The following is a 25,938-nucleotide window of genomic DNA, read 5'->3' on the forward strand; positions in this document are numbered from 1 at the left end:
TGACTTGGAATATAAGCCAAATCAGAATCTCAATTTGCAGACACAATGTTTTGAGGTATTGCCCCTCGTCAGTGCAAAGTGGAGATCTGGTTTGGCTAGGTAAGAGGCTCTGGACCGAGGATCGCTGCTTCCAACAGGTAGCGCTATTGAGTTCTAGTCATCTTCCTCTCTGAAGAGGCAATTTGCATCTGTACTTATAAACATCAATGTGAACAGCACCCCTAGTCCACATACACACTAGTTGGGTTCACACAGCCTGGTGGATTATGGTAACATGTATCCACCAGAAGTAAATCCAGGGAAGAGAAAGAATGGAGGCAGCACTCCAAAGAACATTTAAATGTAATATATTCTAATCAAGAATTTATATATATTTTATTGAAACAGTCTTTGGCGTTCCACTTCCCTTTTTCCGTTGCCTGTTATTTACTCCACTAGTTATATCATATGGATAAAACTGCAGTTAAATGCTCGGGTTAATTTCCCAGTTAGTACCACCACTGCCATAGGAGCATGGTGTTAGTTTGTTCCCATTAGCCAATGTTATTGCATGTAGATAATTTGTGTTTGGGGTCATTTCCTGTCCCTTTTTCTCTTTACATTACTTTTTTAGCTATTGTATTTATTCTACACTGCTTAAAAAAATAAAGGCAACACTAAAATACCACATCCTAGATATCACTGAATGAAATATTTCAGTTGCAAATCTTTATTCATTACATAGTGGAATGTGTTGAGAACAATAATACATAAAAATGATCAATGTAAATCAAAATGAATATCCCATTGAGGTCTGGATTTGGAAAGATACTCAAAATCAAAGTGGAAAATCAAATTACAGGCTGATCAACTTCAGTGGAAATGCCTCAGGACAAGGAAATGATGTTCAAATGTGTGTGTGTGGCCTCCACGTGCCTGTATGACCTCCCTACAATGCCTGGGCATGCTCCTGATGAGGCGGCACATGGTCTCCTGAGGGATCTCCTCCCAGGCCTGGACTAAAGCATCCGCCAACTCCTGGACAATCTGTGGTGCAACGTGACGTTGGTGGATGGTGTGAGATATGTGTTCAATCGGATTCAGGTCTGGGGAACGGGCGGGCCAGTCCATAGCTTCAATGCCTTCATCTTGCAGGAACTACTGACACACTCCAGCCACATGAGGCCTGGCATTGCCCTGTATTAAGAGGAACCCAGGGCCAACTGCACCAGCATATGGTCTCACAAGGGCTCTGAGGATCTAATCTCGGTAACTAATGGCAGTCAGGCTACCTTTGGCGAACACATGGAGGGCTGTGCGGCCCTCCAAAGAAATGCCACCCCACACCATTACTGACCCACTGCCAAAACGGTCATGCCGAAGGATGTTGCAGGTAACAGCTTGCTCTCTACGGAGTCTCCAGACTCTTATGTCTGTCACGTGCTCAGTGTGAACCTGCTTTTGTCTGTGAAGAGCACAGGGCGCCAGTGGCAAATTTGCCAATCCTGGTGTTCTGTGGCAAATGCCAAGTGTCCTGCATGGTGTTGGGCTGTGAGCACAACCCCCATCTGTGGACGTCGGGCACTCAGACCATCCTCATGGAGTTGGCTTCTAACCGTTTGTGCAGACACATGCACATTTGTGGCCTGCTGGAGGTCATTTTGCAGGGCCCTGGCAGTGCTCCTCCTATTTCTCCTTGCACAAAGGCTGAGGTAGCGGTTCTGCTGCTGGTTTGTTACCCTCCTACGACCCCCTCCACGTCTCCTGGTGTACTGGCCTGTCTCTTGGTAGCGCCTCCAGCCTCTGGATACTACACTGACAGAAACACCAAACCTTTCCACAACTCGCATTGATGTGCCATCCTGGATGAGCTGCACTACCTGAGCCACTTGTGGGTTGTAGAGTCCATCTCATGCTACCACGAATGTGAAAGCACAACCAACATTCAAAAGTAACCAAAACACCAGCCAAAAAACATTGGTACTGAGATGTGGTCTGTGATCCCCACCTGCAGAACCACTCCTTTATTGAGGGTGTCTTGATAATTGCCAATAATTTCCATCTGTTGTCTATTCCATTTGCACAACAGCATGTGAAATTGGTGGTCAAACAGTGTTGCTTCCTAAGTGGACAGTTTGGGTTTACAGAAGTGTGATTTACTTGGAGTTATATTCTGTTGTTTAAAGGGAACCTGTCACCACGTTTTTGGAAGATGGGATAAAAATAGCGTTAAATAGGGGCAGAGGTGGGCATTACATTAGTGTGTTTGTTATGCGTTTATTACCCACCTAAGTTGCCGAAATACCTTTGCAAAGTCTCCGTTTTCGCCTGTCAATCAGGCTGGTCTGGTCAAAAGGGCGTCTTGTCTTCCCCCAGATTTTGCGTAGTTTTCCGTTGGTGGCGTAGTGGTGTGCGCATGCCCAAAGTCCTGAATCCTCTGCCAGGGGATTTAAAAGAGCGCGCTGTTCGTTTTCATTGGTGATCGGTGGGCGCGGCCATCTTCCTTTGGCCGCGCGTGTGCAGAAGCGGCGCTCTGCTGGCCGCGGCTTCAGGAAAATGGCCGCGGGATGCCGCGCGTGCGCAGATGGATATCGCGGCGGCCATTTTCCTGAAGCCGCGGCCAGCAGAGCGCCGCTTCTGCGCACGCGCGGCCAAAGGAAGATGGCCGCGTCCACCGATCACCAATGAAAACGAACAGCGCGCTCTTTTAAATCCCCTGGCAGAGGATTCGGGACCTTGGGCATGCGCACACCACTACGCCACCAACGGAAAACTACGCAAAATCTGGGGGAAGACAACGCCCTTTTGACCAGACCAGCCTGATTGACAGGCGAAAACGGAGACTTTGCAAAGGTATTTCGGCAACTTAGGTGGGTAATAAACGCATAACAAACACACTAATGTAATGCCCACCTCTGCCCCTATTTAACGCTATTTTTATCCCATCTTCCAAAAACGTGGTGACAGGTTCCCTTTAAGTGTTCCCTTTATTTTTTTTGAGCAGTGTATTACAAAGTGCCACACAGTATTCAATCTGGACAGTCTTGTACATGGTATATAACATGGGTACTTGGTATTTTTTTCCAGGTTATAAGTTTGATCGTCACCTGTACGGAATTAGGCGCTGAGGTTAAAGGGAATAAGTCAGCAGATTCCCTTTTAATGTTATACCTTTTACTACAGGTGCTCGTCTTCTCTTTTTTCCTCTCTTTGTGTCGGCTGTAAGTGGTTTAATGTACAGCTGGTCCTCCCTCAAAGTCTGTCCTCCTCAAATTGGGAATTCGAGAGGAACGTCGATATCCAGTGCACATTTTAGCTCGTATATTTCGCTTAATGTTGGGGGAACATTTAAATGATTTTATATTGTGTTCTAAACCTCAATGTTTTTGGCCTACGCATGTCATTAATTCTTGTAATGAAAAAATCAATTTAAAGACATTAGATATCATTTAAGCCTCTTCTAGCATAGTAACCTTTTTCCAAGGTAATCAGACTTTGTATTGAAATACAAGGTTAATGATCTCGGTGATCTACTCGCATTCTGTGTTTACCATGGTAAAAACAAGTTCTTTTGATGTCTCTTCATTTTCTTTTTTTTATCTTTCAAAGATTGAAAACTATTTGCTGAGGAACCATGAAACAAGAAAGTACCTTCAGGAGCAGGCCTACCGACTGCAGCAGAGCATTGTCACCAGCACTACACAGCATGTAAGCCGCCAGTATTCAATCTGGACATGGATTACCATTTACCATATTTTATATACTGTATTTTTTTTTTTTATTCGGTACCAAACCAAAAAATCCTAATATCGTAATAATTTGTAACCAATAAAGTGATATATGTTCACATATAACTCACGTTTCTGTGCTGAATTGGTTTTTCTTCCTTTTTTGCCATTTGGATTTTTATACCATCTTTCGGGGGCCATACAAATTGCACGCCAACTCTCGCCATAAAGTACGTTCTCTCACTAGTACAGGTGTTGGGAGGTAATCTCTCATTGCACGCGCCTCAACACTCTAGTAGTAATTACTGCATCCACGTGCTCACAGAGCAAGAAGAAATTAATGGGCTGGCAACCGTCAAGTAGCTTAGATCAGTCACTCAATCACTCCTGCTGGCAATTCAGCGGCTCCATGACAGCAGAGCAGCTCTTAATTAAACCACTTTTATGGCAGATCAGTTGGTGGCGCTGACTGATCTTATTTACTTGCTCTATGTTCACACTTGCACTGGGGCTCTCCATTAGGGTCACATTTGATAACAAGAATAGAATGGCTTGCAACACTATTCTTCACGGCAAAAAGCTAAGCGGAAACTTAACAGAACCCATTCTGATTGTTCCTTTAAAAGATCATTTTAATCAAAAGATCTTGGAATAATAATAATTTCCACAATTGGATGTGTTTAAATAAAATGTTCCTGTGCTGAGATAATCTTACAACTGTGCCCATGCTGTGTACTTTGTAATGGCTGTGTCTGACCGTACAGGGATATGGTCTGATCATACCACAGCTACTCAGCAGAGAAGAACACAAGAGAGTATACAGACAGGACTGCACAGGATCACAGCTGAGTCTTTCTTTAAGGTAAAACATTGCGTAACCCCTTTCTGACCTCGGACGGGATAGTACGTCCAAGGTCAGATACCCTGATTTGATACAGGGCTCCGGCGGTGAGCCCGCATCAAAGCCGGGACATGTCAGCTGTTTTGAACAGTTGACATGTGCCCGCAATAGCGGCGGGTGAAATCGCGATTCACCCGCCGCTATTAACTAGTTAAATGCCGCTGTCAAACACAGACAGCGGCATTTAACCGGCCGGGCGGCCGGAAATGAGCGCATCGCCGATCCCCGTCACATGATCGGGGGTCAGCGATGCTTCTGCAGGTCCTTGAGACCTCTATGGTTACTGATCCCCGGTAGCTGTGAGCGCCACCCTGTGGTTGGCGCTCATAGCACACCTGCATTTCTGCTGCATAGCAGCGATCTGATGATCGCTGCTATGTAGCAGAGCCGATTGCGTTGTGCCAGCTTCTAGCCTCCCATGGAGGCTATTGAAGCATGGCAAAAGTAAAAGAAAAAAAAGTTAAAAAAAGTGAAAAAAAATAAAAAAAATATAAAAGTTTAAATCACCCCCCTTTCGCCCCATTCAAAATAAATCAATTAAAAAAAAAAATCAAACCTACACATATTTGGTATCGCCGCGTTCAGAATCGCCCGATCTATCAATAAAAAAAAGGATTAACCTGATCGCTAAATGGCGTAGCGAGAAAAAAATTCAAAACGCCAGAATTACGTTTTTTTGGTCGCCGCGACATTGCATTAAAATGCAATAACGGGCGATCAAAAGAATGTATCTGCACCGAAATGGTATCATTAAAAACGCCAGCTCGGCACGCAAAAAATAAGCCCTCACCTGACCCCAGATCATGAAAAATGGAGACGCTACGGGTATCGGAAAATGGCGCAATTATTTTTTTTTAGCAAAGTTTGGAATTTTTTTTCACCACTTAGATAAAAAATAATCTAGACATGTTAGGTGTCTATGAACTTGTAATGACCTGGAGAATCAAAATGGCAGGTTTTAGCATTTAGTGAACCTAGCAAAAAAGCCAAACAAAAAACAAGTGTTGGATTGCACTTTTTTTGCAATTTCACCGCACTTGGAATTTTTTTCCCGTTTTCTAGTACACGACATGGTAAAACTAATGATGTCGTTCAAAAGTACAACTTGTTTCGCAAAAAATAAACCCTAACCTGGCCATATTGACGGAAAGATAAAGTTATGGCTCTGGGAAGGAGGGGAGCGAAAAACGAAGACGGAAAAACGGAAAATCCCAAGGTCATGAAGGGTTAAAAACAGGCAGGGAAATGTTTTACCTCACAGAAATTAGCAGCTGTGATCACATGCTCTCCTGTCCCCTACCCAGGAGATGTGGTATGATCAGACACAGCCATTACACAGGACACAGTAGGGACACATTTATAAGATTATGTCAGAACACGAACATTTTATTTAAACACATACAATTGTGGAAATTATTTTTCCACGATCTACTGATTCAAATCATCTTTGTTTGTGTCAATGACCTTGCTTCTGTCCTAAATGCAAGCCATGATGACCTTGTCAATAAAGGTTATTATATTATATATATATATATATATATATGTATAATATATATATTTTTTTTTTTTTAAACAAGATCATTGAATGTTTTTTTTCCTGTCTTTACCTTTTTGATGCTATCTTAAAGCAAACTAACTTTTAGATTGCTGGGAGTGATCATGAATGGTAATAGCAGAGCATAGGCGTTTAGTCATACTGTACATTTAATGGGAAAATAATAAATGTTACTTTTTTATGTTTTAAAATCTACTTGGTTTGTATTCACATAGCTGTAACTTTCTGCTTTACAGATGATTGACCGTATTTGTGTCAAAGTTCAAGATCACCTAAACTCGCTAAGAAACTGTGGCATTGATTTTGTCCTAGAGGATGTCAAGTCCGCAGAGAGAATCATGCGCGATGCTAAGAATTCAAAAACAGTACGTCCTGATTAGAATGGGTATCAATGTATTTTAATTAAATAGCTTTCACTTGTGGCAGTGATACCTGCATATATTCCTTTGTCTCTTGCAGCTTTTGCCAAATTTGTATCACCTTGGAGGAGCAGCATGGGCCGGTGCTAATAATTTACCAACCCCCATTCAAGAGACTTTGGAGTCCATGGCAGGAGAAGTCACCAGAGTTGTTGATGATCAATTGAAGGTATCATTGGTTATGGGTGGGCTGAAGCTTGGCACAAAGCTTTTTTTTTTTTTTCAATTTAAAGGGAATTTCCTTGACTTCTATATTTCGAATATGTCATCAATATCAGATGTTTGTGATGACACCCGTGCCTCTATGATCAGCTGATTGAAGGGACCAAGGAGCTCTTGAAGTGGCACAGCTCTGTTAACCATTGGTGATCCATCATTTTTTAGGTCATCAGTCCTCATGAGAGGGTTCAACTCCCTGCACCAACATGGATCAGCTGACATAAGGGGCCTTGAAGAACTGGAATTGGCCCAGCTCACAGTTGTAGCCTTAAGTAGCACTGCAAGCTCTCTCCAAATATAAGTGGATCGGAGTACAGGCTACTGTTCAGTCACAACAATATTGCTGTATCTATAAACGGTACTGTCAACTCCCATCCACTCATATATTGAGAGAGCTTGCAGTACTATTTATGGCCACTACTGAGTTGTGCCACTTCCAGTTCTCCGTAGCCCCTTTAACCGGCTAATCAGTGTTACGGAGAGTTAAACACGCTGATATGATATTGATGACCCATAATAATTAATAATAATAAATCACCAATATTAAAGTCTTGAAAAACCTATTGGAAATTACAAGTTGGGCTGATGACCTAGAATTTTGTAGAACCTTGTATTAAGGATTTAGAAAAACTGGAAGGCAAGTGCTGTCCTACCACCAAGAAGGATGGCTAGAGCTGAATAAACTTTCTTCCGGTCTGTTAAAGGGAACCTGTCACCCCCCCCCCCCCCAGTCGTTTCAAACTAAAAGAGCCACCTTGTGCAGCAGTAATGCTGCATTCTGACAAGGTGGCTCTTTTAGTTCTGGGTGCTGTAACTAGAGAAATAATCAGTTTTATAATTTGTCCTAAATACCTGGTCTTCAGTCAAGGAGACCGGTGTTTCCCCCCCCTGCTTCAGACAGCACACTGCTGTCACTCACATCTTCTTGGCGCCGGGCGCCGCCTCCTCCTCACCGCTGTTTTCAAAATAGCCAGTGCCTGCGCTCTTTTCCCCTGCCTGGTGCAGGCGCAGTGAGCGCTGGCCGTCTTTCCTCATATGCAGCCCAGCTGACTGCGCCTGCGCGGCCGCCCTGCCTGTGAATCCCAGCCCTGCAGTGACTTATGATTTACTCACATTGCGGGGCTGGGAATCACAGGCAGGGCGGCCGCGCAGGCGCAGTCAGCTGGACTGCATATGAGGAAAGACGGGCAGCGCTCCCTGCGCCTGCACCAGGCAGGGGAAAAGAGCGCAGGCGCTGGCTACTTTGAAAACAGCGGTGAGGAGGAGGTGGCGCCCGGCGCCAAGAAGATGTGAGTGACAGCTGTGTGCTGTCTGAAGCAGGGGGGAAACGCCGGCTTACTTGACTGAAGACCAGGTATTTCTGACAAATTATAAAACTGATTATTTCCCTGGTTACAGCACCCAGAACTAAAAGGGCCACCTTGTCAGAATGCAGCATTACTGCAGCACAAGGTGGCTCTTTTAGTTTGAAACGACTGGGGGGGGGGTGACAGGTTCCTTTTAATTCTGTACATGAAAATACATAATGGCACTGAATAAATGCAGTACAGCACAATTAAAGACAAGTAGTGAGGTTTTGCTGTGGATATGTTGAGGTTTTATTGAACCACGCAATATATCTATTACACAATATTAATACTTGGGAGTGATAAGTGGGTGATATCACTGTGCGATAATCTCAGTGTATACACTAATTGACTGCCTATAATGCATAAAGTGCAGCCAAGCCAGCATGGGTTTATCTAGAAGAAGCCTAATGACCTCATTAGTATGGAAGCAATGCTGTAATATCTGCATAAATAATTCCTAGAGAATTGAAGTATCCTGCCTTTTTCCGTGGATCATACAGTTGTCTCCGAATAGTGCGGATCCTTTCATCAATTGCGTATTAATGTTCAAGATCCGTTCATTTCTTATTTATATATAGTTCTCACACACACACACACACACACACACACACACACACACACACACACACACACACACACACACACACACACACACATCCCATACATGTTTAATGCTCTAGTTGTAATATTGCATTATGTTAGAGGTTACATGTTTTACTATTGGAAATATGCATATTTTTGCAGCAAAACTGTGATGCTAAAAAGAGTTTGAACATGCTGCATTTTTTTCTGGATTCCGCTCAGGAAAAAAATGCAGCATGTGCACAAAAAATGCAGATTGCATTCTATTAAATAGGATGCTTAATGTGAGCGCTTTTTTTTTTTGTGGTTTTATAGCGTTTTTAGAACGAAAAACCGCGAAAAAAACGCTATGCCCACCATGCGGGAAGTAAGCAGATCATGTGCGGTTGGTACCCAGGGTGGAGGAGAGGAGACTCTCCTCCACGGACTGGGCACCATATAATTGTTAAAAAAAAAAAAAAAGAATTAAAATAAAAAATCGTGATATACTCACCCTCTGATGGCCCCGGAGTCTTCCCGCCTCTCAGTGGTGCACGTGGCCGCTTCCATTCCTATAGATGTGCACGTGGCCGCTTCCGTTCCTATAGATGGTGTGTGTGAAGGACCTGCGATTACGTCGTGGTCACGTGACCGCGACGTCATCGAAGGTCCTGCACACACACCATCTATAGGAACGGAAGCCGCTGAGGAGATTGGCTGTTTGCGGAAGTATAACCATTTTTTTTTATTATTTTTAACATTCTATCTTTTACTATTGATGCTGCATAGGCAGCATCATTAGTAAAAAGTTGGTCACACTTGTCAAACACTATGTTTGACAAGTGTGACCAACCTGTCAATCAGTTTTCCAAGTGATGCTACAGATCGCTTGGAAAACGCTAGCATTCTGCAAGCTAATTATGCTTGCAAAACGCTAGTTTTCTGTGGGAATATGCATGCCAATTCCGCATGCGATATACCCGAGCAGGAGCTGCAGAATTGCCGCGGAAATTTCTGCGGCAATTCTGCAACGTGTGCACTTAGCCTTGAACATGCTGCATTTTTTTCTGGAATGCGATTCCGCTCAGGAAAAAAATGCAGCATGTGCACAAAAAATGCGGATTGCATTCTATTAAATAGGATGCTTAATGTGAGCGTTTTTTTCGCGGTTTTATAGCAAAAAACGCGAAAAAACACGAAAAATCTGCTACGTGTGCACATAGCCTAATTCAGCATGGCTTATGATGCCAAGTTTTGACCATTTCTAAAGCCTGGAATGTTACGTTCTACTTCCTAGTCTTGTTTATGTATGATGAACAGTATGGGTCACGACATATTTGGTTTATAGTCCCTACCAATGAACCCGTAATGTTTAATGATGGTATAGGTTGAGTTGGCATAATGCAGTGGTTAATGAACAGTGTATGTATCTTAAAAACTAATGTGCTTTTTATAGGGCACCACATAGTAGACCAAAGTAAGATGTGTAATTACGGACTCGCCTAGTGGAGATGTCTGGAGAACAACCTCCTTTGAGGCTTTCAACCATGAATAAATTTGAGGTTACTGCCAGTTTCATATTAAATTGGCTACCTTTTGAAGAGCTGACTAAGACCTAGTTTTTACTTTTTATTTCTACTCTCAATTGCAGAGATACTTTAAGTTTAGGGCTCATAATATGCTAATTTCCTTATTTGCTTATCGTAAGAACATACAGAAAAAAGGAAAGGCCCCCTCAGAGGTTCAGAACAGGCTTTTTCAGTGTGATCTGGGAAGACTGCGTCTAAAGGCTTCCATGCATGTTAGGCCGGGTTCAGATTTGTGTTCGGGGTCTTTGCGTAGTCCTCCGTTGAGCCCTCTCTACTTCCGCGTACTTCTGCATTCGTCCTGCGTACCTGTCTTTAACATTGACTGCGCAGGACATGCGGATGTATGCAGATTTGTCGTTTTGATGCGCCCACCGTCCGCACAAAACGCAACTTGTCGCGTTCCCGTGCGGTCGGTGGGCGTTTCAAAACAACGCATCTGCATACATCCGTACGGTGTGTAAACACTGGATGTGGTGGTCGCAGCATAAGAACCTCACAGGCTGCAGAATTTTTGCATTTTTTTATTTATTTTTAAAACTGACATCCTTTTAAGTTTTTCTTTTTGTAGGATAAGCAGTAGGCCATTATAGTAATAACTATCTATTGAACCCATTCTACGCCCGGGTGGCAAGCATTTTTATTGGTACATTTTATACAGTGTCTTCAGTAAAATGGCACCGGAGATCGCGGCATGTGCACGTGCTGACTCTGGTGCCGTTTTATTGAAGTAATGTAGTCAACATAGCAGTGTGCACGCGCCGGCCATAGGGATAATGGCGATAGTCGCCGCATGCGCACTGCTTTGTTGACATTGTAGTACAATTCTTCAATAAAATGGTGCCAGAGTCAACGCGTGCACATTCCCAGCATATCTGACGCCATATTGTTGAAGACACTGCGTCTACAAATTCGCACACACAGTGTTCAATAAAATGGCGCCGTAATGCAGTATGAGCTATGGGCATTCGCTGACTCTGGCGCAACACTGCGCAAGCACCGGCCATTCCGGCTTCAGGCAGAAGGGCGCATCCACCGTTATATATATATATAAGATATTCCTCTACTATATTTGGTTTCTGGGGTTCCATGTCACAGTTCAATGCATAACTTTTTATAATTTTTGATTTTTTCCACTTCACCACTCTCTTGTACCCGTGACTTAGCAGAAAGAATTGGCAGAATATTACCTGTTTTTTGCCCACAAAATGTAAAAATAGCTGAGAGTGTCAAAAATGTGAAATTTGACTCTAATATTTTGTGTGTGGTTGTACAATGTAATTGTAGAAATGGGTTACATAAGTTATTTTATACCAAGGTAGAGAACTAGTGTGAAGTGCTGGGATGGAGAGCTATTGCAGCGCCCCAGAGTCCTGGTCATTGCAGTAATGTCGCTCTCCCATCAGGGGGAGTGATATTACGTCTGATGGTACTAAAGGAGTTCACCTTGCCAGGTATCACAAGTCACACACTACACTTCACACTCCAGTCCACCAGGGGGAGCAAAGGTTCTATGTACTAGGCCACTCCTCACACACGGGTAAAACTGGTGGGTTGGATAGGAAGTCAGAGAGAAGCTACCTGGGTTTGACCCAGAGAGGACCTGTCAGGCAGACAGGGGGAAAAGGAGGAACATTTGCGCTGCAGACAGAGGGTCCCTGCCAGGGGTGGGATCCTGACAGAGGCCAAGCACCAAACGTTACGGAGCTGCGCCTGCACCCATTGCGGCAGCATCCTAAGAAAGGACACGAAGCGAAGTATATTGTGGAGAGTGAGAAACAAAGTCACAGCACAAGGTGATAATACCGGGAGGAGTTCTGCCCCAAGATCGGCAGCCTCCTTCTGAGGCGCGTAGCCGGTGGCCGGAACACCGAGGGAATAATTGACTCTACGTATTACTTCAGAGACCGGCAGGACAGTCAATTCCAAGTTGGCTGCCCGACCTTAATACCTAAGAAGACACGGAGGCAAATTGTGGGAGAGGGGCGTCTCTAGGGTCCCTATAAATAAGCTCCAGGCCTACCCCGTCATACGGGTTGTCCTATCCATACCATCTGGGGGACAGAGAGAGAGAGAACATCAGAAACATCCACGAAAGTTGTGAGGACTATCCCGTGGTGCTCAGCAGGGAGGTACTACAACACACAGGCACTAGTAGGAAGGCAACTGATTTCCACCTGGATAAGGGAACTCTGGATGTGCCTTCGGACCGGCCGGACTCTGCTTGCCCTGTGAACGGTACTCTGGACTGTGGACGCTGAAGTCTTCAGTAAAAGGTAAAGAGACTGCAACCTTTGTGTCCTCGTTATTCATTGCGCCTTACAACGTCCACCATCGCCACCTACACATCTGGGAAGCCCTGGGGACATACTTCACCTGTGGGAAGGTATACCATCTAGCTGCCATTCCATCACCCCAGCGGACCCCTAGCAGCATCGGTCACCCTGACCGAATACCACAGGTGGCGTCACGAACACCAGACAAACTCACCCCTTTAATTGGACACCCCTCAGAAGGGCCACGGACCGGGTCGGGCCACCGTGACATCCCCAGAACCGAGAAGGACCCGGTACCGAGTACCCCATTGCCCTACACGTGGGGCCGCTCCACTATAATCCAGAGTTAATCAGCATTTATGATTTACCGTAAATGCCAAGAAGCCTGTAACATGAGCGTCAGCGACATTAATTAGTTTTCCGCTGAGTGGGCTAGGCATAGCAGAGACCCTTCTTTACCTTACTAGCAAATTAGCATTTCAATTAAAAGACACTTAGTTAATGCAAATTAGGTGTCACATTACAATCATGGTAATTTAATTTGCCCATGCTTCAAGAAATAACAAATGTGTCCATTCTAGAGGGCTAAACCAATCCTCTGTCTAAATCTGAGCTTAATTTTACCCTTTCTAATATGAGAAATCTTATTGTGTTATTTCATGAATTAATTGGCAAGCCGCAAATATAATCTGGCATTGTTTAGAATTTCAGTTTCTGGCTTTAAAAGGAATGTGTCGTTAGAAAATGACCTACTGTCTAAATCAGGTTTTGGTCACATTAATATTTTTTCAAATTTGGCAATTACGGTGCATAGTTACACAGATTTGCCATGCTTAAACTTTTCTCAACCAAAAATACATTATCACTATATTATTGTTAACCCCAAATGCCATTGGTTAATAGAAAAGCATGAAGCTCTTTTTTTATATGCTGTTAGGCCGCGCTTACACGTTCAGCATTTGGTCAGTATTTCACATCAGTACTTGCATGCTAAGATCAGAGGAAAAGTATAATAGAAACACGTCACCACTTGTACATGTATCATCCACTCCTGGGTTTGACGTAAAAATACTGATAGAAAATACTGACCAAATGCTGACCGTGTAAATGTGGCCTGCTCTAACTGTAAAGAACCCTTGTACAGAATTGCAATGTATCTGTAAAAATCGGATGCTGTACTGTGGCTCCATATGGCGTATGATTTATTTTTTTCACACTCATAGACTTGAATAGCAACACCTCATCCAATTTACAGAATAAACTAGTACATGCTGCAATATTTATTCACACACAGATTTGGTAAGTGAAAAAAAAACTGTTGTGTGCACTACCCCGTCAAATAACATTGGTCTGATTTCTGTGTGTTTTTTCCACGGACAGCATCCAGATAAAAAATGGTCGTGTGAACCACTAAGAAAGACTATCGAGGGGTAATACTATACAGAGATCTTGTGTTTTTATCTTTATTTTCAAAAGTCCTAAAACCTTGTTTGCATTTGCAGCTGCTGCTTGACATTGAGTACTGCTGCTTAGTTTGACCAAAATACAAAGGTTCTTCTACCTAGTATGTTTCCAATCTTTTTTTTTATATATATCATATAAAAAATTTCATTAAAAACGATATGAGTTATCTGTCATTTTTGGATGAGTTTACAGCAGATTCCTTATTGTCAGAGATGGGATTACAGTGTCTAATAAAACCTCTATACACAGCTGAATGACACGGGATCCATCAATCACAATGGTTATTACAGCTGACCCTGCTCCCCCTCCCATCACAATGACGTTTTCACACTTTCATTAAATGGAATTAATAAATCGGGGAGAACCCCAAATAAACCCCACTAGAAGGTCTTAAAGTATAACTTTTATTTTGATTTTAAAACATGACCAAAGGGTATAAAAAAGAAAGTTTTTGTCCCTAATCTGCCTCTATTGTTGCGACTAAATTTAAGCAGTGTGCCTGCTATTTTAGATAAACTCTGCCATTATCAGATATTGTAACCACTGCAACTGCTATTAGCATCCTTCAAAATTGAAAAGCGATTTTTTTTTTTTTATGGTGTCTACTAAATTAGAATATCAGCTTGTTCTACATAGAATATAAATTATTTATCAGGCCCTCAAAAACCTCAAAACACTATATAAAACAAAAAATAAACTGCATATTAAAAACAAATTGCAGTTAAAACCATATACTCATATATTGTGACAATCATTTCAAATATTAACTCCCTATACAAGACAGGTGTTAGCGTAGTGGGATCTGGAGTTAATAGAAAAGCTCTATATGAAAAGCCTTCCTCAGACCAGCTGGACTCATGGTGCCAAGATGATACATCCATCTGGCTTCTTCTTTTAGCAATGATTGGTCAAGATTACCTTTCCTCTGTTTTAATGTATATTTTTGAATGCCCCTAAAACAAATAGCCAGAGTAGCCGAACTATGGTGAAAACGCATATGATACAAAAGTGGCGTACCGTAGCCATTTATAATAGAACCTGTGTGTTGCAATACACGCCTTCTAAATTGCTGGCTTGTCGTGCCCACATAGAGAAGAGAACATGGGCATCTGGCAGCATAAACCATCCATGATGATGTACAGTTTAGAAAGACTCTTATATCGTAAATTTTCCCAGATTGTTTTGGACTATTAAACTGTTTGGTTATTAGAATGAAATTGCACTCTTTGCAATGGCCACATTTGTAACATCCCATTGTCTTATTGTTAAGCCAATCACAACCTTATTCATTATTTAATCGATAGTGGCTAGGTACCATCCTATTTTTAAATTAGGGCCTCTATGATATGTGATGGTAGCATATTTTGAAACCTTATCATTTAAATCTCTATTCTCTCTTAGGAGGTACCAATACTTAGAGAGAATTCTTTTTGCCTCCGCAGCACCATTATCATACGTACCAATACAGTGAATCAACGTTTCATTCTGATTAGGTGTAACCAATTTTTTTATTTTGGAGAAGTTGATTCTTTGGAGTATGTACTGCCCGATGAAAAGCTTTTTTTAAAAAGAGGCTTCACAGGATAACATTTATCCCTGAACTGTTTATACAGAACTGAACATTCCTCTAGGAAATCCTCTTCCCTTGAGCAATTTCACTCAAGGTATTGATAATTGATACAGTAGATATCTTCCTGTAATCCCATTGAGTTTTATACAAATATGAAATATTAATGAGATTATGAATTTTTAGTATACTAATAACATCTGCTTAAGAGCAAGTGACAGTAGCGATCATTAACTCTATAGGCAAAATCACAAAAATATAATTCCCAATAAAGTTGGTTTTGTAAATGAAGCAATCTTGAAGTAGATCGCCTCGGTCATTTGATATCAAATGAATGGGAAAACAGACTTGAAAAAGAACCAATTATGAAGCAGATTGCTCCTCTCATTTGACTTTTAAATGAGACAATTGGAATCGGTTATGTCATTTAAACATATACAGTGACGAGCTCTAGCTAGATTGGACAAGCTGTGCGCCGACACGCCTGCTGGACTCTCGTATCTGACAGGTAAGTCTAAGCGATGATGCGTTACGAGTATGCGAGCAGGTTGCAAGATACAGTAACGGGTCGGAGGCAGAGCAGGGGTTAACGGGTTTACTTTTACAGGTATACTCCTTGCAGGGAGAAAATGGGGAAAGCGGTATACTGGAACAAGAGATTGGGAACTGGGGGGGGGGTGATACAGGGGTAGTGAATAGGGTAGGAAGTTCAAGAATAGCAAGCTTATCAGCCCAACGACATCAGAATGCGGTTCTCGAGTTATGGGTGTTGGCGCCAAGGCCGTGGCACGTATGAGGTCTGGTGTAGTCCTGGATCCTGGCGGCGGCGATGATTCCTTGTGGTCCGTTGGATATTCGTCAGGACAAGAAATGACGAGCAGGGTAGAACACAGTCCTTTTCGTTGTCAGAGTCCAGAGACGACAAGGTACGATGAACAGCAGTTTGCATCTATGTCCTGACTGTGTGACTTATCACTCACGGTCAGCACTGTTAGCGGGGACCGGATGCGTCTTTGTCAGCAGTCTCTGGTCACGGCTCTCAGACCCTTCTGCCTTGGGCCTACTCTGTCTGGATGCTCTACTGTAGGAGCCCTGACACTGCCCTCCTGCACGCTTCATGTTCCCGCTAAGACTCCCTGATTTCCCACGTGCTGCAGCTCTTTTATCTTAGCTGAGCCCCCTACTCCTGAGTGCAAAGGTCGGTCCGGGGCCTTAAGCTTTCCCCCATGCAACCTGTTTGACAGTCCCGACAGTTCCGGATTGGTCACGGAGAAGGTTTGCCTTATCTAGGTCTTCTCCTTACAAGTATGCCAAATGGTGAGGGATACGTCAGAGATATGTGCTGGCAGAAAGCGATACATTATTTGGAGTGCTAAGAGCTGTGCTTCTTTCAATTGGGTAGAGCATCAATCTAGTAATATGCAAATAGGTTACGATTGAAAACATCCGATCAGCTTGAACCTTTTACATAGTGTATTCTATCGGCTGGTCTTTTGCATCGGCTATAACACAAATGACGTCACTCCTTTACAATATGCAAAACCGTAGCCAATTGGTCCGCAAACCTTACAGAGGCCGCCATTCAAGCTTTTGTCACTTCCCCGATGACACCGCTAGTGCGGTGAAACATATTGGGGGGACGTTGGTGCTAAAACTCACTGTCCTATTCTGCCAGGTATGTGTTAGCATCCTGGTGCTACACACCTCAGTTATATTAAATAGCAGGCACACTGTTTAAATTTAATCGCAACAATAGAGGCAGATTAGGGACAAAAAAAATTTATACCCTTTGTTCATATTTTAAAATCAAAATAAAAGTTACATTTTAAGGCCTTCTAGTGGGGGTTTATTTGGGGTTCTCCACAAATTGTTAATTATGTTTTTATCCCTCCAGTGGTTATTTTGTTTTCCTCCATTGTATTGTCACTCATTAAATGCTTCAATTCAAAAGATAGGGCCAGAAGCTGTTCATTGTGGCTTATGCACATGTGAATATCCTGAAACAGGAAGTTGGTGTCTAAAAAAGCCATAGTGGCCAGTATGAAAATTGCAAACAAAAACAATTTTTTATGTTTTAATTAAGATTGTGATATGGGGAAAAAAATTAACAAAACTTTGTAAAAAAAAAAAAAATACATTTAATGCACAACACTCATTTATTAGGCTGACCTTACTGCCAGAGAATCCATAGAAAGACCTGCCACCAGACCGCCCCGAAGCACAAGCATGTTCCTCATCACAGAGACAGAGAAAGAGACAGAGTGTTTGCGCTTCAGGGCGGCCTTTGGGCAGGTCATTCTTTGGTTTCTCTGGCTTCGAGCAGGAAGATACGCCCGGAGGATGGTCGTCTCATTAACTGAAAACTACTGACAGTGATTACACAACAACCACAAGAAGGATTTATTCACAGCAGATATCATTTTAATCCGTTTAACAGTGCCAACCTGACAGTGTCAGTAGTTTACTGACCAAAATCCTACTCACAGGTTCGCTTTAATAAATGACATTTTCTGATAATACATTCTTTAATTGTAGAAAAAAGTAACCTTGTCTGGCTTAGACCCACAAATTAGACCCGCCGTAAGGGGGGAAACGCATCGGGATGGGAGATTAAATCCCTCAAGATAAGTGCATTATGATGATATATTGGTGCTTGTAGTCTGCTTATATTTCTGTCTAATTACCTTAACCATCTATGCCACCACATGCTGGGGAAGATGACCTTATCCTGACTATATGTCTGGCGATGATGTCTTTACATCTATATATGGTTTAATTTAACAGATGATTTGATTATTTTTTCTGGCAATGATGCCTCTATATTTGCATATGGTCACATTTAACATGTAAAATTGAGTTATCTACTCAGTGATTTTTTTTTGTTATTTCTTGCGATTATGCCCACATAGGTCTGGCGATTATGCCTATTCGGTTATACATAAGGTTTATATCTATGCATGAGTTCACTTTGTATGTGAGACTATGCAAACCTAGGCTGAACAATTTATTGAATCTGGCGCTGATGCCCATATGATTTTCTCTGGCGATGATGCCGTTGTGCGTGCACCTATGCATGAGTTCACTTTGTATGTGAGACTATGCAAACCTAAGCTGAACAATTTATTGAATCTGGCACTGATGCCCATATGATTTTTTCTACTACACAATATACAGCCTGGCTACTTCTGGTGTTTCGTGGCCCTTAAATCAGCTGATTGGTGGATTTACTGATAGTAGAACCTGCAAAAGTATGTAATATTTTTAAACAAATTGCATGAAGCAAACCATGAAGTTCTTCAGATTGTAAGCTGAACTAGTAGGCATACATAATAGTGTTTGTGTGAGGTTCCCGGAGTGAATTCTTCCTTTGTGAATTCCTCTGAGATAACAGTGGCTTTGAACGTTAATGATATGGATAATCTGACATAAAGGTCTTCACTTTATAGACTTCTAAGATGGGAACAACCTAAAGAAATGCGTACTGCTTATTTACACATGAAAGCAACATCTCATCTTCCTTCTGCATGAAAAAAGTCTCTTATTTTCTCCCTAAACATTTGGTCTTGGAGTATATTAATCTGATGCCAAGTACACATTGTACTCTACACAATATGTAACAAATCTGAAAAAGGACATTTTACTGCATAATAATGGCTAATTTATCAGCAATATTAATGCATGTAAAAGGATATGGCACTGAATTATTGATGAAGCCGATGGTCGTAGTATTCTATTACATCCTTCTGATGCATTCTGTAACGTTCTCAATGTGGTAGAATTGCAAGTTACCATAAAGTGTCTGATACATGCTGCCTCTACCATGGAAAGCAGGGATGTGCTGTCAGGTTCACTCTAACTAATGTATTATTATTCCAAGGTTTACTAAAGGGAACCTGACAGATACATGCTGACCGAGCGCCGCTTGGAAGACAGACAGAAGGTCTCCAGAGGCTCTCCCTGTTCGCACTGTTGGAGTGAGAGGTCTCTCCCTGCATACATGTATAAGGAGAGACCAGTCACTCCATGAGAGCAGGCGGGGAGAAGCCACTGGGGACCCATCTGTCCCACTAGTCTTCCATACGGCCCAGGCGACTTTTCAAGTGTTTCTCTGAACATTGTTGATTTTCCATAGAATCTCAAACCACACTAAAATCTTTAAACCACCATTCGAGCCTGTAAAAACCATCTTGAACAGGGCACACTTTGATGTGGGCTAGCTGTATCCACGAGTGAGTACACCAAATTGAACATCACATTATTGCAGATGGAGGACTACCATAATAATAATAATAATAAATAATGGTCAGCTGAAGTCTATATGAAGTCAATATATGTCTACATTGTGTAACATTCCTAGCTGGTGAATAGTGCACTTGCTGAGTAATCAGGGCTTGTCTATATATTATTGAACATGTACCGGTACATTCAATGCTGAAATGAATTATGAATTATTTGTGTTTTTATATATATAATTATTTCAGTGGTCTACGACCTGTGTGTCGCGACCTACTGTGAAACTGTAATATTTAGCATGCTGTGATGCCTTTTAGTTTAACAGCTGGAGAGTCACAAATTGCCAATAATTTATACTGCAAAAACATTCCTAATTATGGTATTATACATTGCTCCCTGAGTTGTGTGTAACTGTGTAAGAGATGTATAACTAGAAGGCCACATCAACCGAAGTCCACCTCCACTAAAGAATTATCCCTGATCTGCTACATGGCACTTAAATATCTAGGTGCCCTTTTTTATCTTTCTGCTTCTGATGTTTTGTGGAATCCATGATGGGTAGAAAATGGCATGCTCTGTCACCAGTCTTCATATGGATGTACCAAACATTAATGTTGCGTTCATGTGCCAGTTGCCTTCACTGTTGAGTGCCACCACACCATTCCAGTGGACAGTGCAAAAGGCCCTTTCCACATTAGTGTTATTAATAACACTATTTTGTGGTCACCTTCTTTTCTCACCTCGCTGCCCGGCCAGCAGCTGATCTGTGGACGCAAACCTAAGGTCCATAGCTGCAAAGGCCAGATACCTGTACAGGTGTGAAAGGGTGATCACTAGAGAACCCTTGGGTCCTACTAAGTGGAGTGACCTGTGACTGATTCATTACAGCGGAGCAATTTTTTTCTACTCCTGCCAAGATGGAGAGTACATCAGTGTATTGAGGCACTTTATAGCTGCACACACCTAATATGGCCTATGCCTTATGTGAAAATCACGAAGATGCCATTACCCCTTCATTGAACACTGTGAGCTTTATGAATGAACATGGAAGAACAGTCATGCCTCCTATCTAATTTTTCAATATAGAATATAGGGTAGTTGTAGTGGTTACTACAGTATATTGGCTTCATAGGCTTTATTCTCTTTAAGACGTATCTGTTTGAATACTGGTTTTGGCCTCAGGCATAAGGCCATATTCACACTTCTTTAGCATTGTATTCACACCACATAAACCAAACATATCCATAGGGTTCCATTCACATGACATATTTCAAGATTGTGTAGTTGGGCTGTTCAGCTGGTATATGTTGGTATATGCAAACAGGTGTGGCACATTTCACCTTGTAGAAGATTTTCCATCCAATTCTTAATTAAAATATTTCAAAAACTTTTGTTCAATATCCTAAAAAAATTGACCCTCTCAATAAATCCAAGCATCATGTAGTTTCCTTCTCGTTTCAGACTAAAATAATAATCCTTAACCATGAATGATTATGGACTTTTTTTTTAGTCTGTAACGAGTTGGAAACTACAGTACATCGTGCTTGGAGTTTTTGAAATATTTTAATCAGGAAGGATCTGTAAAATCTTCTGTTTGTGTTGTTGTACCTTTTTGAGCTATATATAGAGGCATAGAACCCTTTTTTTTTTTTTTTTTTTTTTTTTTTTACAGAGGCGTGTTGAGAAATAAATTCTCTTACACCGACAATTGCTTTTCAAATCATCTGTTATTTTAAAAATTGTGCATTCATGGCACATAGTGTTGACATTTACTGCTCTCCTGGGCATATTTGGAGCTATTTCTCTTACAAGCAATGAAAATAGTCTCCATTTCCTTACCAGGGCAAGGAAAAAAAAATTAGATTTCAGTTATTTTGATAGTTGACCAATAATTTCAGGCCTATTTTCCTCCTTCAAGAACCTGTGGCAATTCCTGAGAAGTTATAAACCGGACTGTGTTGTGTCATGAGCAGAGGCCATGAGAGGCCTGTAGACTAGATGCTGCTCTGCATTTCTTGCAGTCTAGTAATGTCTTCTATTCGGCAGCAGGTTCATACTGTATAACCAAGGCATACATTTTTAAGATCCTGATCTGACATTGATTATATTCTAGTGGCTTTGGAGACCTGCATTATTCACTCTTCATTGCCTTCTCTGAGAGTATGTGCACAAGCCTGAGGCTAAAAAACAAAGCTTCTTTCATCTATTTCAGATACCTGTATACATTGATCTCCAATAAGTGTCAATTTATTATTCTTTACTATAGAATAGTTATGAGAATGAGAAATATGATGGAAGGGCCTAAAGAGGCGTAGACTATAAGCAGGAGGTAGATGGCAGCTTGACTTCACCATGTAAAAGTATTGTATAGAGTCTGACCGACAATACTAGCATATCTCATGATATTGGAGAATCTGGTTATATACATAGATAAAGCTGGAAAGACACATTATCCTCCTTAAGTTAGATTTTGCCATGTGACATATGGGATCTGCAATTGATACAGTACATACTCAAAGCACCCATCGTCCCCCTGTGACTCGATCGCGGGCCACCGAAGGGTTGACATGACATTCTAGGGCCTGCTGAAAACTGCTGTGCCTGTTATGACAGTACTTTTGTGAAGACCAGTCTGTGGCTGACATTCATAGAAGACTGTGGCTTTTCCTATATTCTGCAATACTGTGGTATTGTATCTATTGTGTTTTGACTGAATGTACAAGTGTAGTATATAGAAAGATGCGACATACGATAATACAGATGTTTTGTTGGTGGCTATTTGAATGACCACACTGTTTCCCAAAGGGGTTGTCCAGTACTCCGAAAACCCCTTCTCAATCACTATATGTTCTCTGTGTAAAATAATAGGCTATATTAAAGTGTTAAAGCTCTCGCGTGAAATTGTCCCCAGGCTTACAGACAATCGGCTGCGGCTTCACTCTCATTTCCTTCAGATCAAACTGCTGCTCTCTGCCTTCCTTCGGATGTCAGTTTTGGCCAAAGGAAGTGAGAGGAAAGCGTCTGCTGAAGGGCTCGCGTGACATAAAAATATCATGCAAGCCCCAGGAGGACCAAGTCCAACACCAATGGGTCCATGCTAGCATCGGAGGGGAGTATGGCTGTTATTTTTCATAGGGGAAATATAGCGATTGAGAAGGGGTTGTCCGATTAGTGGACAAACCCCCTTTCATTGATATTCTTAGGGCACAATGAACAGATGGTGATCTATACATCTTTCTTTCTATTTATAGCAACTTCTTGAAGCTATGGTCGATGCAGCTGAAAATCTATGCCCAAACGTTATGAAGAAAGCGAATATTCGTGAAGATTTCATTCAGGCCAGCACTGAGAAGATCTCCATTCCTCGGAACTTTGTAAAAAACGTCCTCCTGGAGCAATCTGGGATAGATATTCTTAACAAAATAAGGTAAAGTGTGCATAATGATAGAAAAGGGTTATCGATGATAATCCTATTTGTTGCCTTTTCGACTAATTGATTATTACACAAGGCTATGTACCTTATACTCTGTTCATAATATATTTCATGTAATGAATGAATAAAGGAAAACAATTGTGTAATAATTATCTAATAAAGGCGTAATGGCTTCCAACCTGTGAAGGTTCATCCGCTCCACAGTTTACACTGGTACCTAAAATCCTGTTATATGACTAGTTTAAAAATGCCAGTTTTAATAAATTTGGGCCGTAGATGTAAGATGCCCCTTCTTAATTGAGAGGCATGCCCCTTCCCAACAAATAACGGACTGGTTCATCATCGCCGCTCCAAGGGCCCATGTGCCCATGCATGTTCAAGTCCCCTCAAAGGGGAACTCCGAGAATTCGATAAAATGTCATCTCTGATGTAATTCAAACTGCATCCTGTCCTAGTCGTATATCAGTAAGCACTGCGGACTGAAGACATACAGCTCCTGAAACCTGCATCTTAACTAGCAAGAGATGTATCTTGCATATCTCAGCCGGCAGGGAGCATGGCAGGGATATGTGAAGAAATATATCCCTTCCTAGCTGAGAACAAAGGGGGTTCTCTCCAACTTCATCCTCCTCCAGTGTTTGTTTGCTTTACAGTTGGGCACACTCAGTCTTTGTGCATAGCTATCAAGCTGTCATACTGGTAGAGGAGGATAAAGCTGGAGAGCACACTGTGGGTTAAATCTTATTTCGTTACACATGATATCCGTGCTCCCAGCGCTGAGGGGATATGTGTAATACAGCTGTTGTCATTTGAGGGGCAGGTCTTGGAAGCTGTATGTCTTCAGTTTGCAGCCCGTCCTGGCCCGTGACTAGGATGGGCAGCAGTTTGAATTATATCAAGGACTCCAATTTATCTCATTCTTGGAGAACAGCATTAAAGGACTACAAAATGCAGTATTAATAATTAAAATATTTATAAAAATTAAAAAGATCAACATTTTTCCATTAAAAACATTCATTCTGCAAATGAATGAAAGGGCTTGACTTGTTGATGTGCAGCTGATATTATATCTCGCCAATATTCTCATTACTGGATGTTTAGAAAGAAGGCTGAATTTTTCAAAGCATTAGGGTCGCCTTTTTTCCAATGAGCTGGTAAACCATGGTTATGAATATTTCATGCTTCTAAAGTGTCACATCAGAAATAATAAGATTAGATGGGAGACTTTGTGTCCTTTCCAGTGCTGCCTCAGATGATAACATGAAGCTCAGGATCCTCTGCTGCTGATTAGAGGTTCAATCCATATCGGCTGACCCTAAAACCCATCCCTTAATGAAGGCTTTTCTGACCTTCTTTCATTAAACACTTTTCACTTAGAAAACAAATAGCATTTAGTTCTTTTCATGTTAAGTGTGATTTATTATTTTCCTGGCAGTTTCTAATCTTGGAAAAATGTGTCAGCCAGTGTCTGCCTAATCCTCCAAGCCTTCATCTTCATATCAGTCATCCGGGAAAGTGAACCCTCCATGCCTCATTTCTGTGCATTGTGCTTGTACAATGACCCGGATATAATCCAGAGTAACCCTTCAAGCACTGAAATTATTCCCACAGGCTCTAATTATGAGCAAGATCTCTAATTAAACCAACATAAATAATGGATTACAAATGGCTAGATGTATTTTTGGGAAAGCTTAATACCTTGCTATGTGAAAATAATTATCTACTGACCTTGGTCAAATGCTACCTATCCTACCATACATGTTGCTGCCATTTGAAGTGAATATGTGATCAAAAAATGGCCTATTGTTTAAATCCAGCTTTTGTTACTTTTTGTAATTGTGGGCAATTTTCTTTCCATCTAACACAATCTTTATTAAAAATAAGATTTTTGCAGTTTTCACACCGGGACTTTTAGACTCCTACTTCCTATACTTTTAGCACATTCACATGTACATTAGGAGCAATGGATTGACTGCTCTTATACTTTTGAATTGAAGCAACTAATGTGCATGTGCAAAAGTCAATGTGAAGAGCGATGGGCGCTGTGACTTGCCTATAGTGAGAGACAGACCAGGCTTGCATACAGGTGTTTCCTATCAGTGTAATCATGACTCTGATGACAATGAAACAGCTAAAAATTCTTCCTGAAAGGACAGAAATTATGAGTCTACAATGGCCCTGTAGCCAGTGGAAAACTGCAAGAATATTTTTTATGGTTTTTAATAAAAAGCATTTGAAATATCTTTAAAAAAAAAAAATGAATATCAGAAAAAGTTGCTTTGAATACTGTAATAGATCATTCTCAGGTGACGCGTTCCCTTTGAAAAAAAAAAAAAAAGTTTGGTGGCTATTAAACTTATTATCAAGTAATCCTAATTATCTCACGGTGTTCTCAAATGTTTACACATTGCCTTTTTTTTTTTTCAAAGAAATGTTACTTTTTTTTAGGGTAAAGTTATAATGCTAGCATTATTTCCGATATATATATATATAGTTTTATATTCTTTCTTCACAGTGAAGTTAAACTTACGGTGGCCTCTTTCTTGTCCGACCGCATTGTTGATGAAATCTTAGATGCACTCTCAAGCAGCCATCATAAACTGGTAAGTCTTGTGTATAGTGTGTTTTTTTTTCTTTTACTATCGAGGTGATATAAAGGGGTTATATA

At 41.5% G+C, this 25,938-nt stretch overlaps 1 protein-coding gene across 2 annotated transcripts in view; it reads left to right on the forward strand.

The window, feature by feature from the left end:
* CARMIL1 (capping protein regulator and myosin 1 linker 1) overlaps nucleotides 1-25,938 on the forward strand; it is a 352,298-nt gene that overhangs the window by 258,251 nt on the left and 68,109 nt on the right. For both annotated transcript variants that reach the window (XM_077270002.1, XM_077270003.1), the window contains exons 24-28: nucleotides 3,589-3,687; nucleotides 6,400-6,528; nucleotides 6,623-6,751; nucleotides 23,089-23,264; nucleotides 25,786-25,873. In XM_077270002.1, coding sequence (XP_077126117.1) covers nucleotides 3,589-3,687; nucleotides 6,400-6,528; nucleotides 6,623-6,751; nucleotides 23,089-23,264; nucleotides 25,786-25,873 — 621 coding nt within the window. The remainder of the gene's footprint in view (nucleotides 1-3,588; nucleotides 3,688-6,399; nucleotides 6,529-6,622; nucleotides 6,752-23,088; nucleotides 23,265-25,785; nucleotides 25,874-25,938) is intronic.

This window comes from Ranitomeya variabilis, chromosome 6, assembly GCF_051348905.1.
Source record: "Ranitomeya variabilis isolate aRanVar5 chromosome 6, aRanVar5.hap1, whole genome shotgun sequence".
NCBI lineage: Eukaryota > Metazoa > Chordata > Amphibia > Anura > Dendrobatidae > Ranitomeya > Ranitomeya variabilis.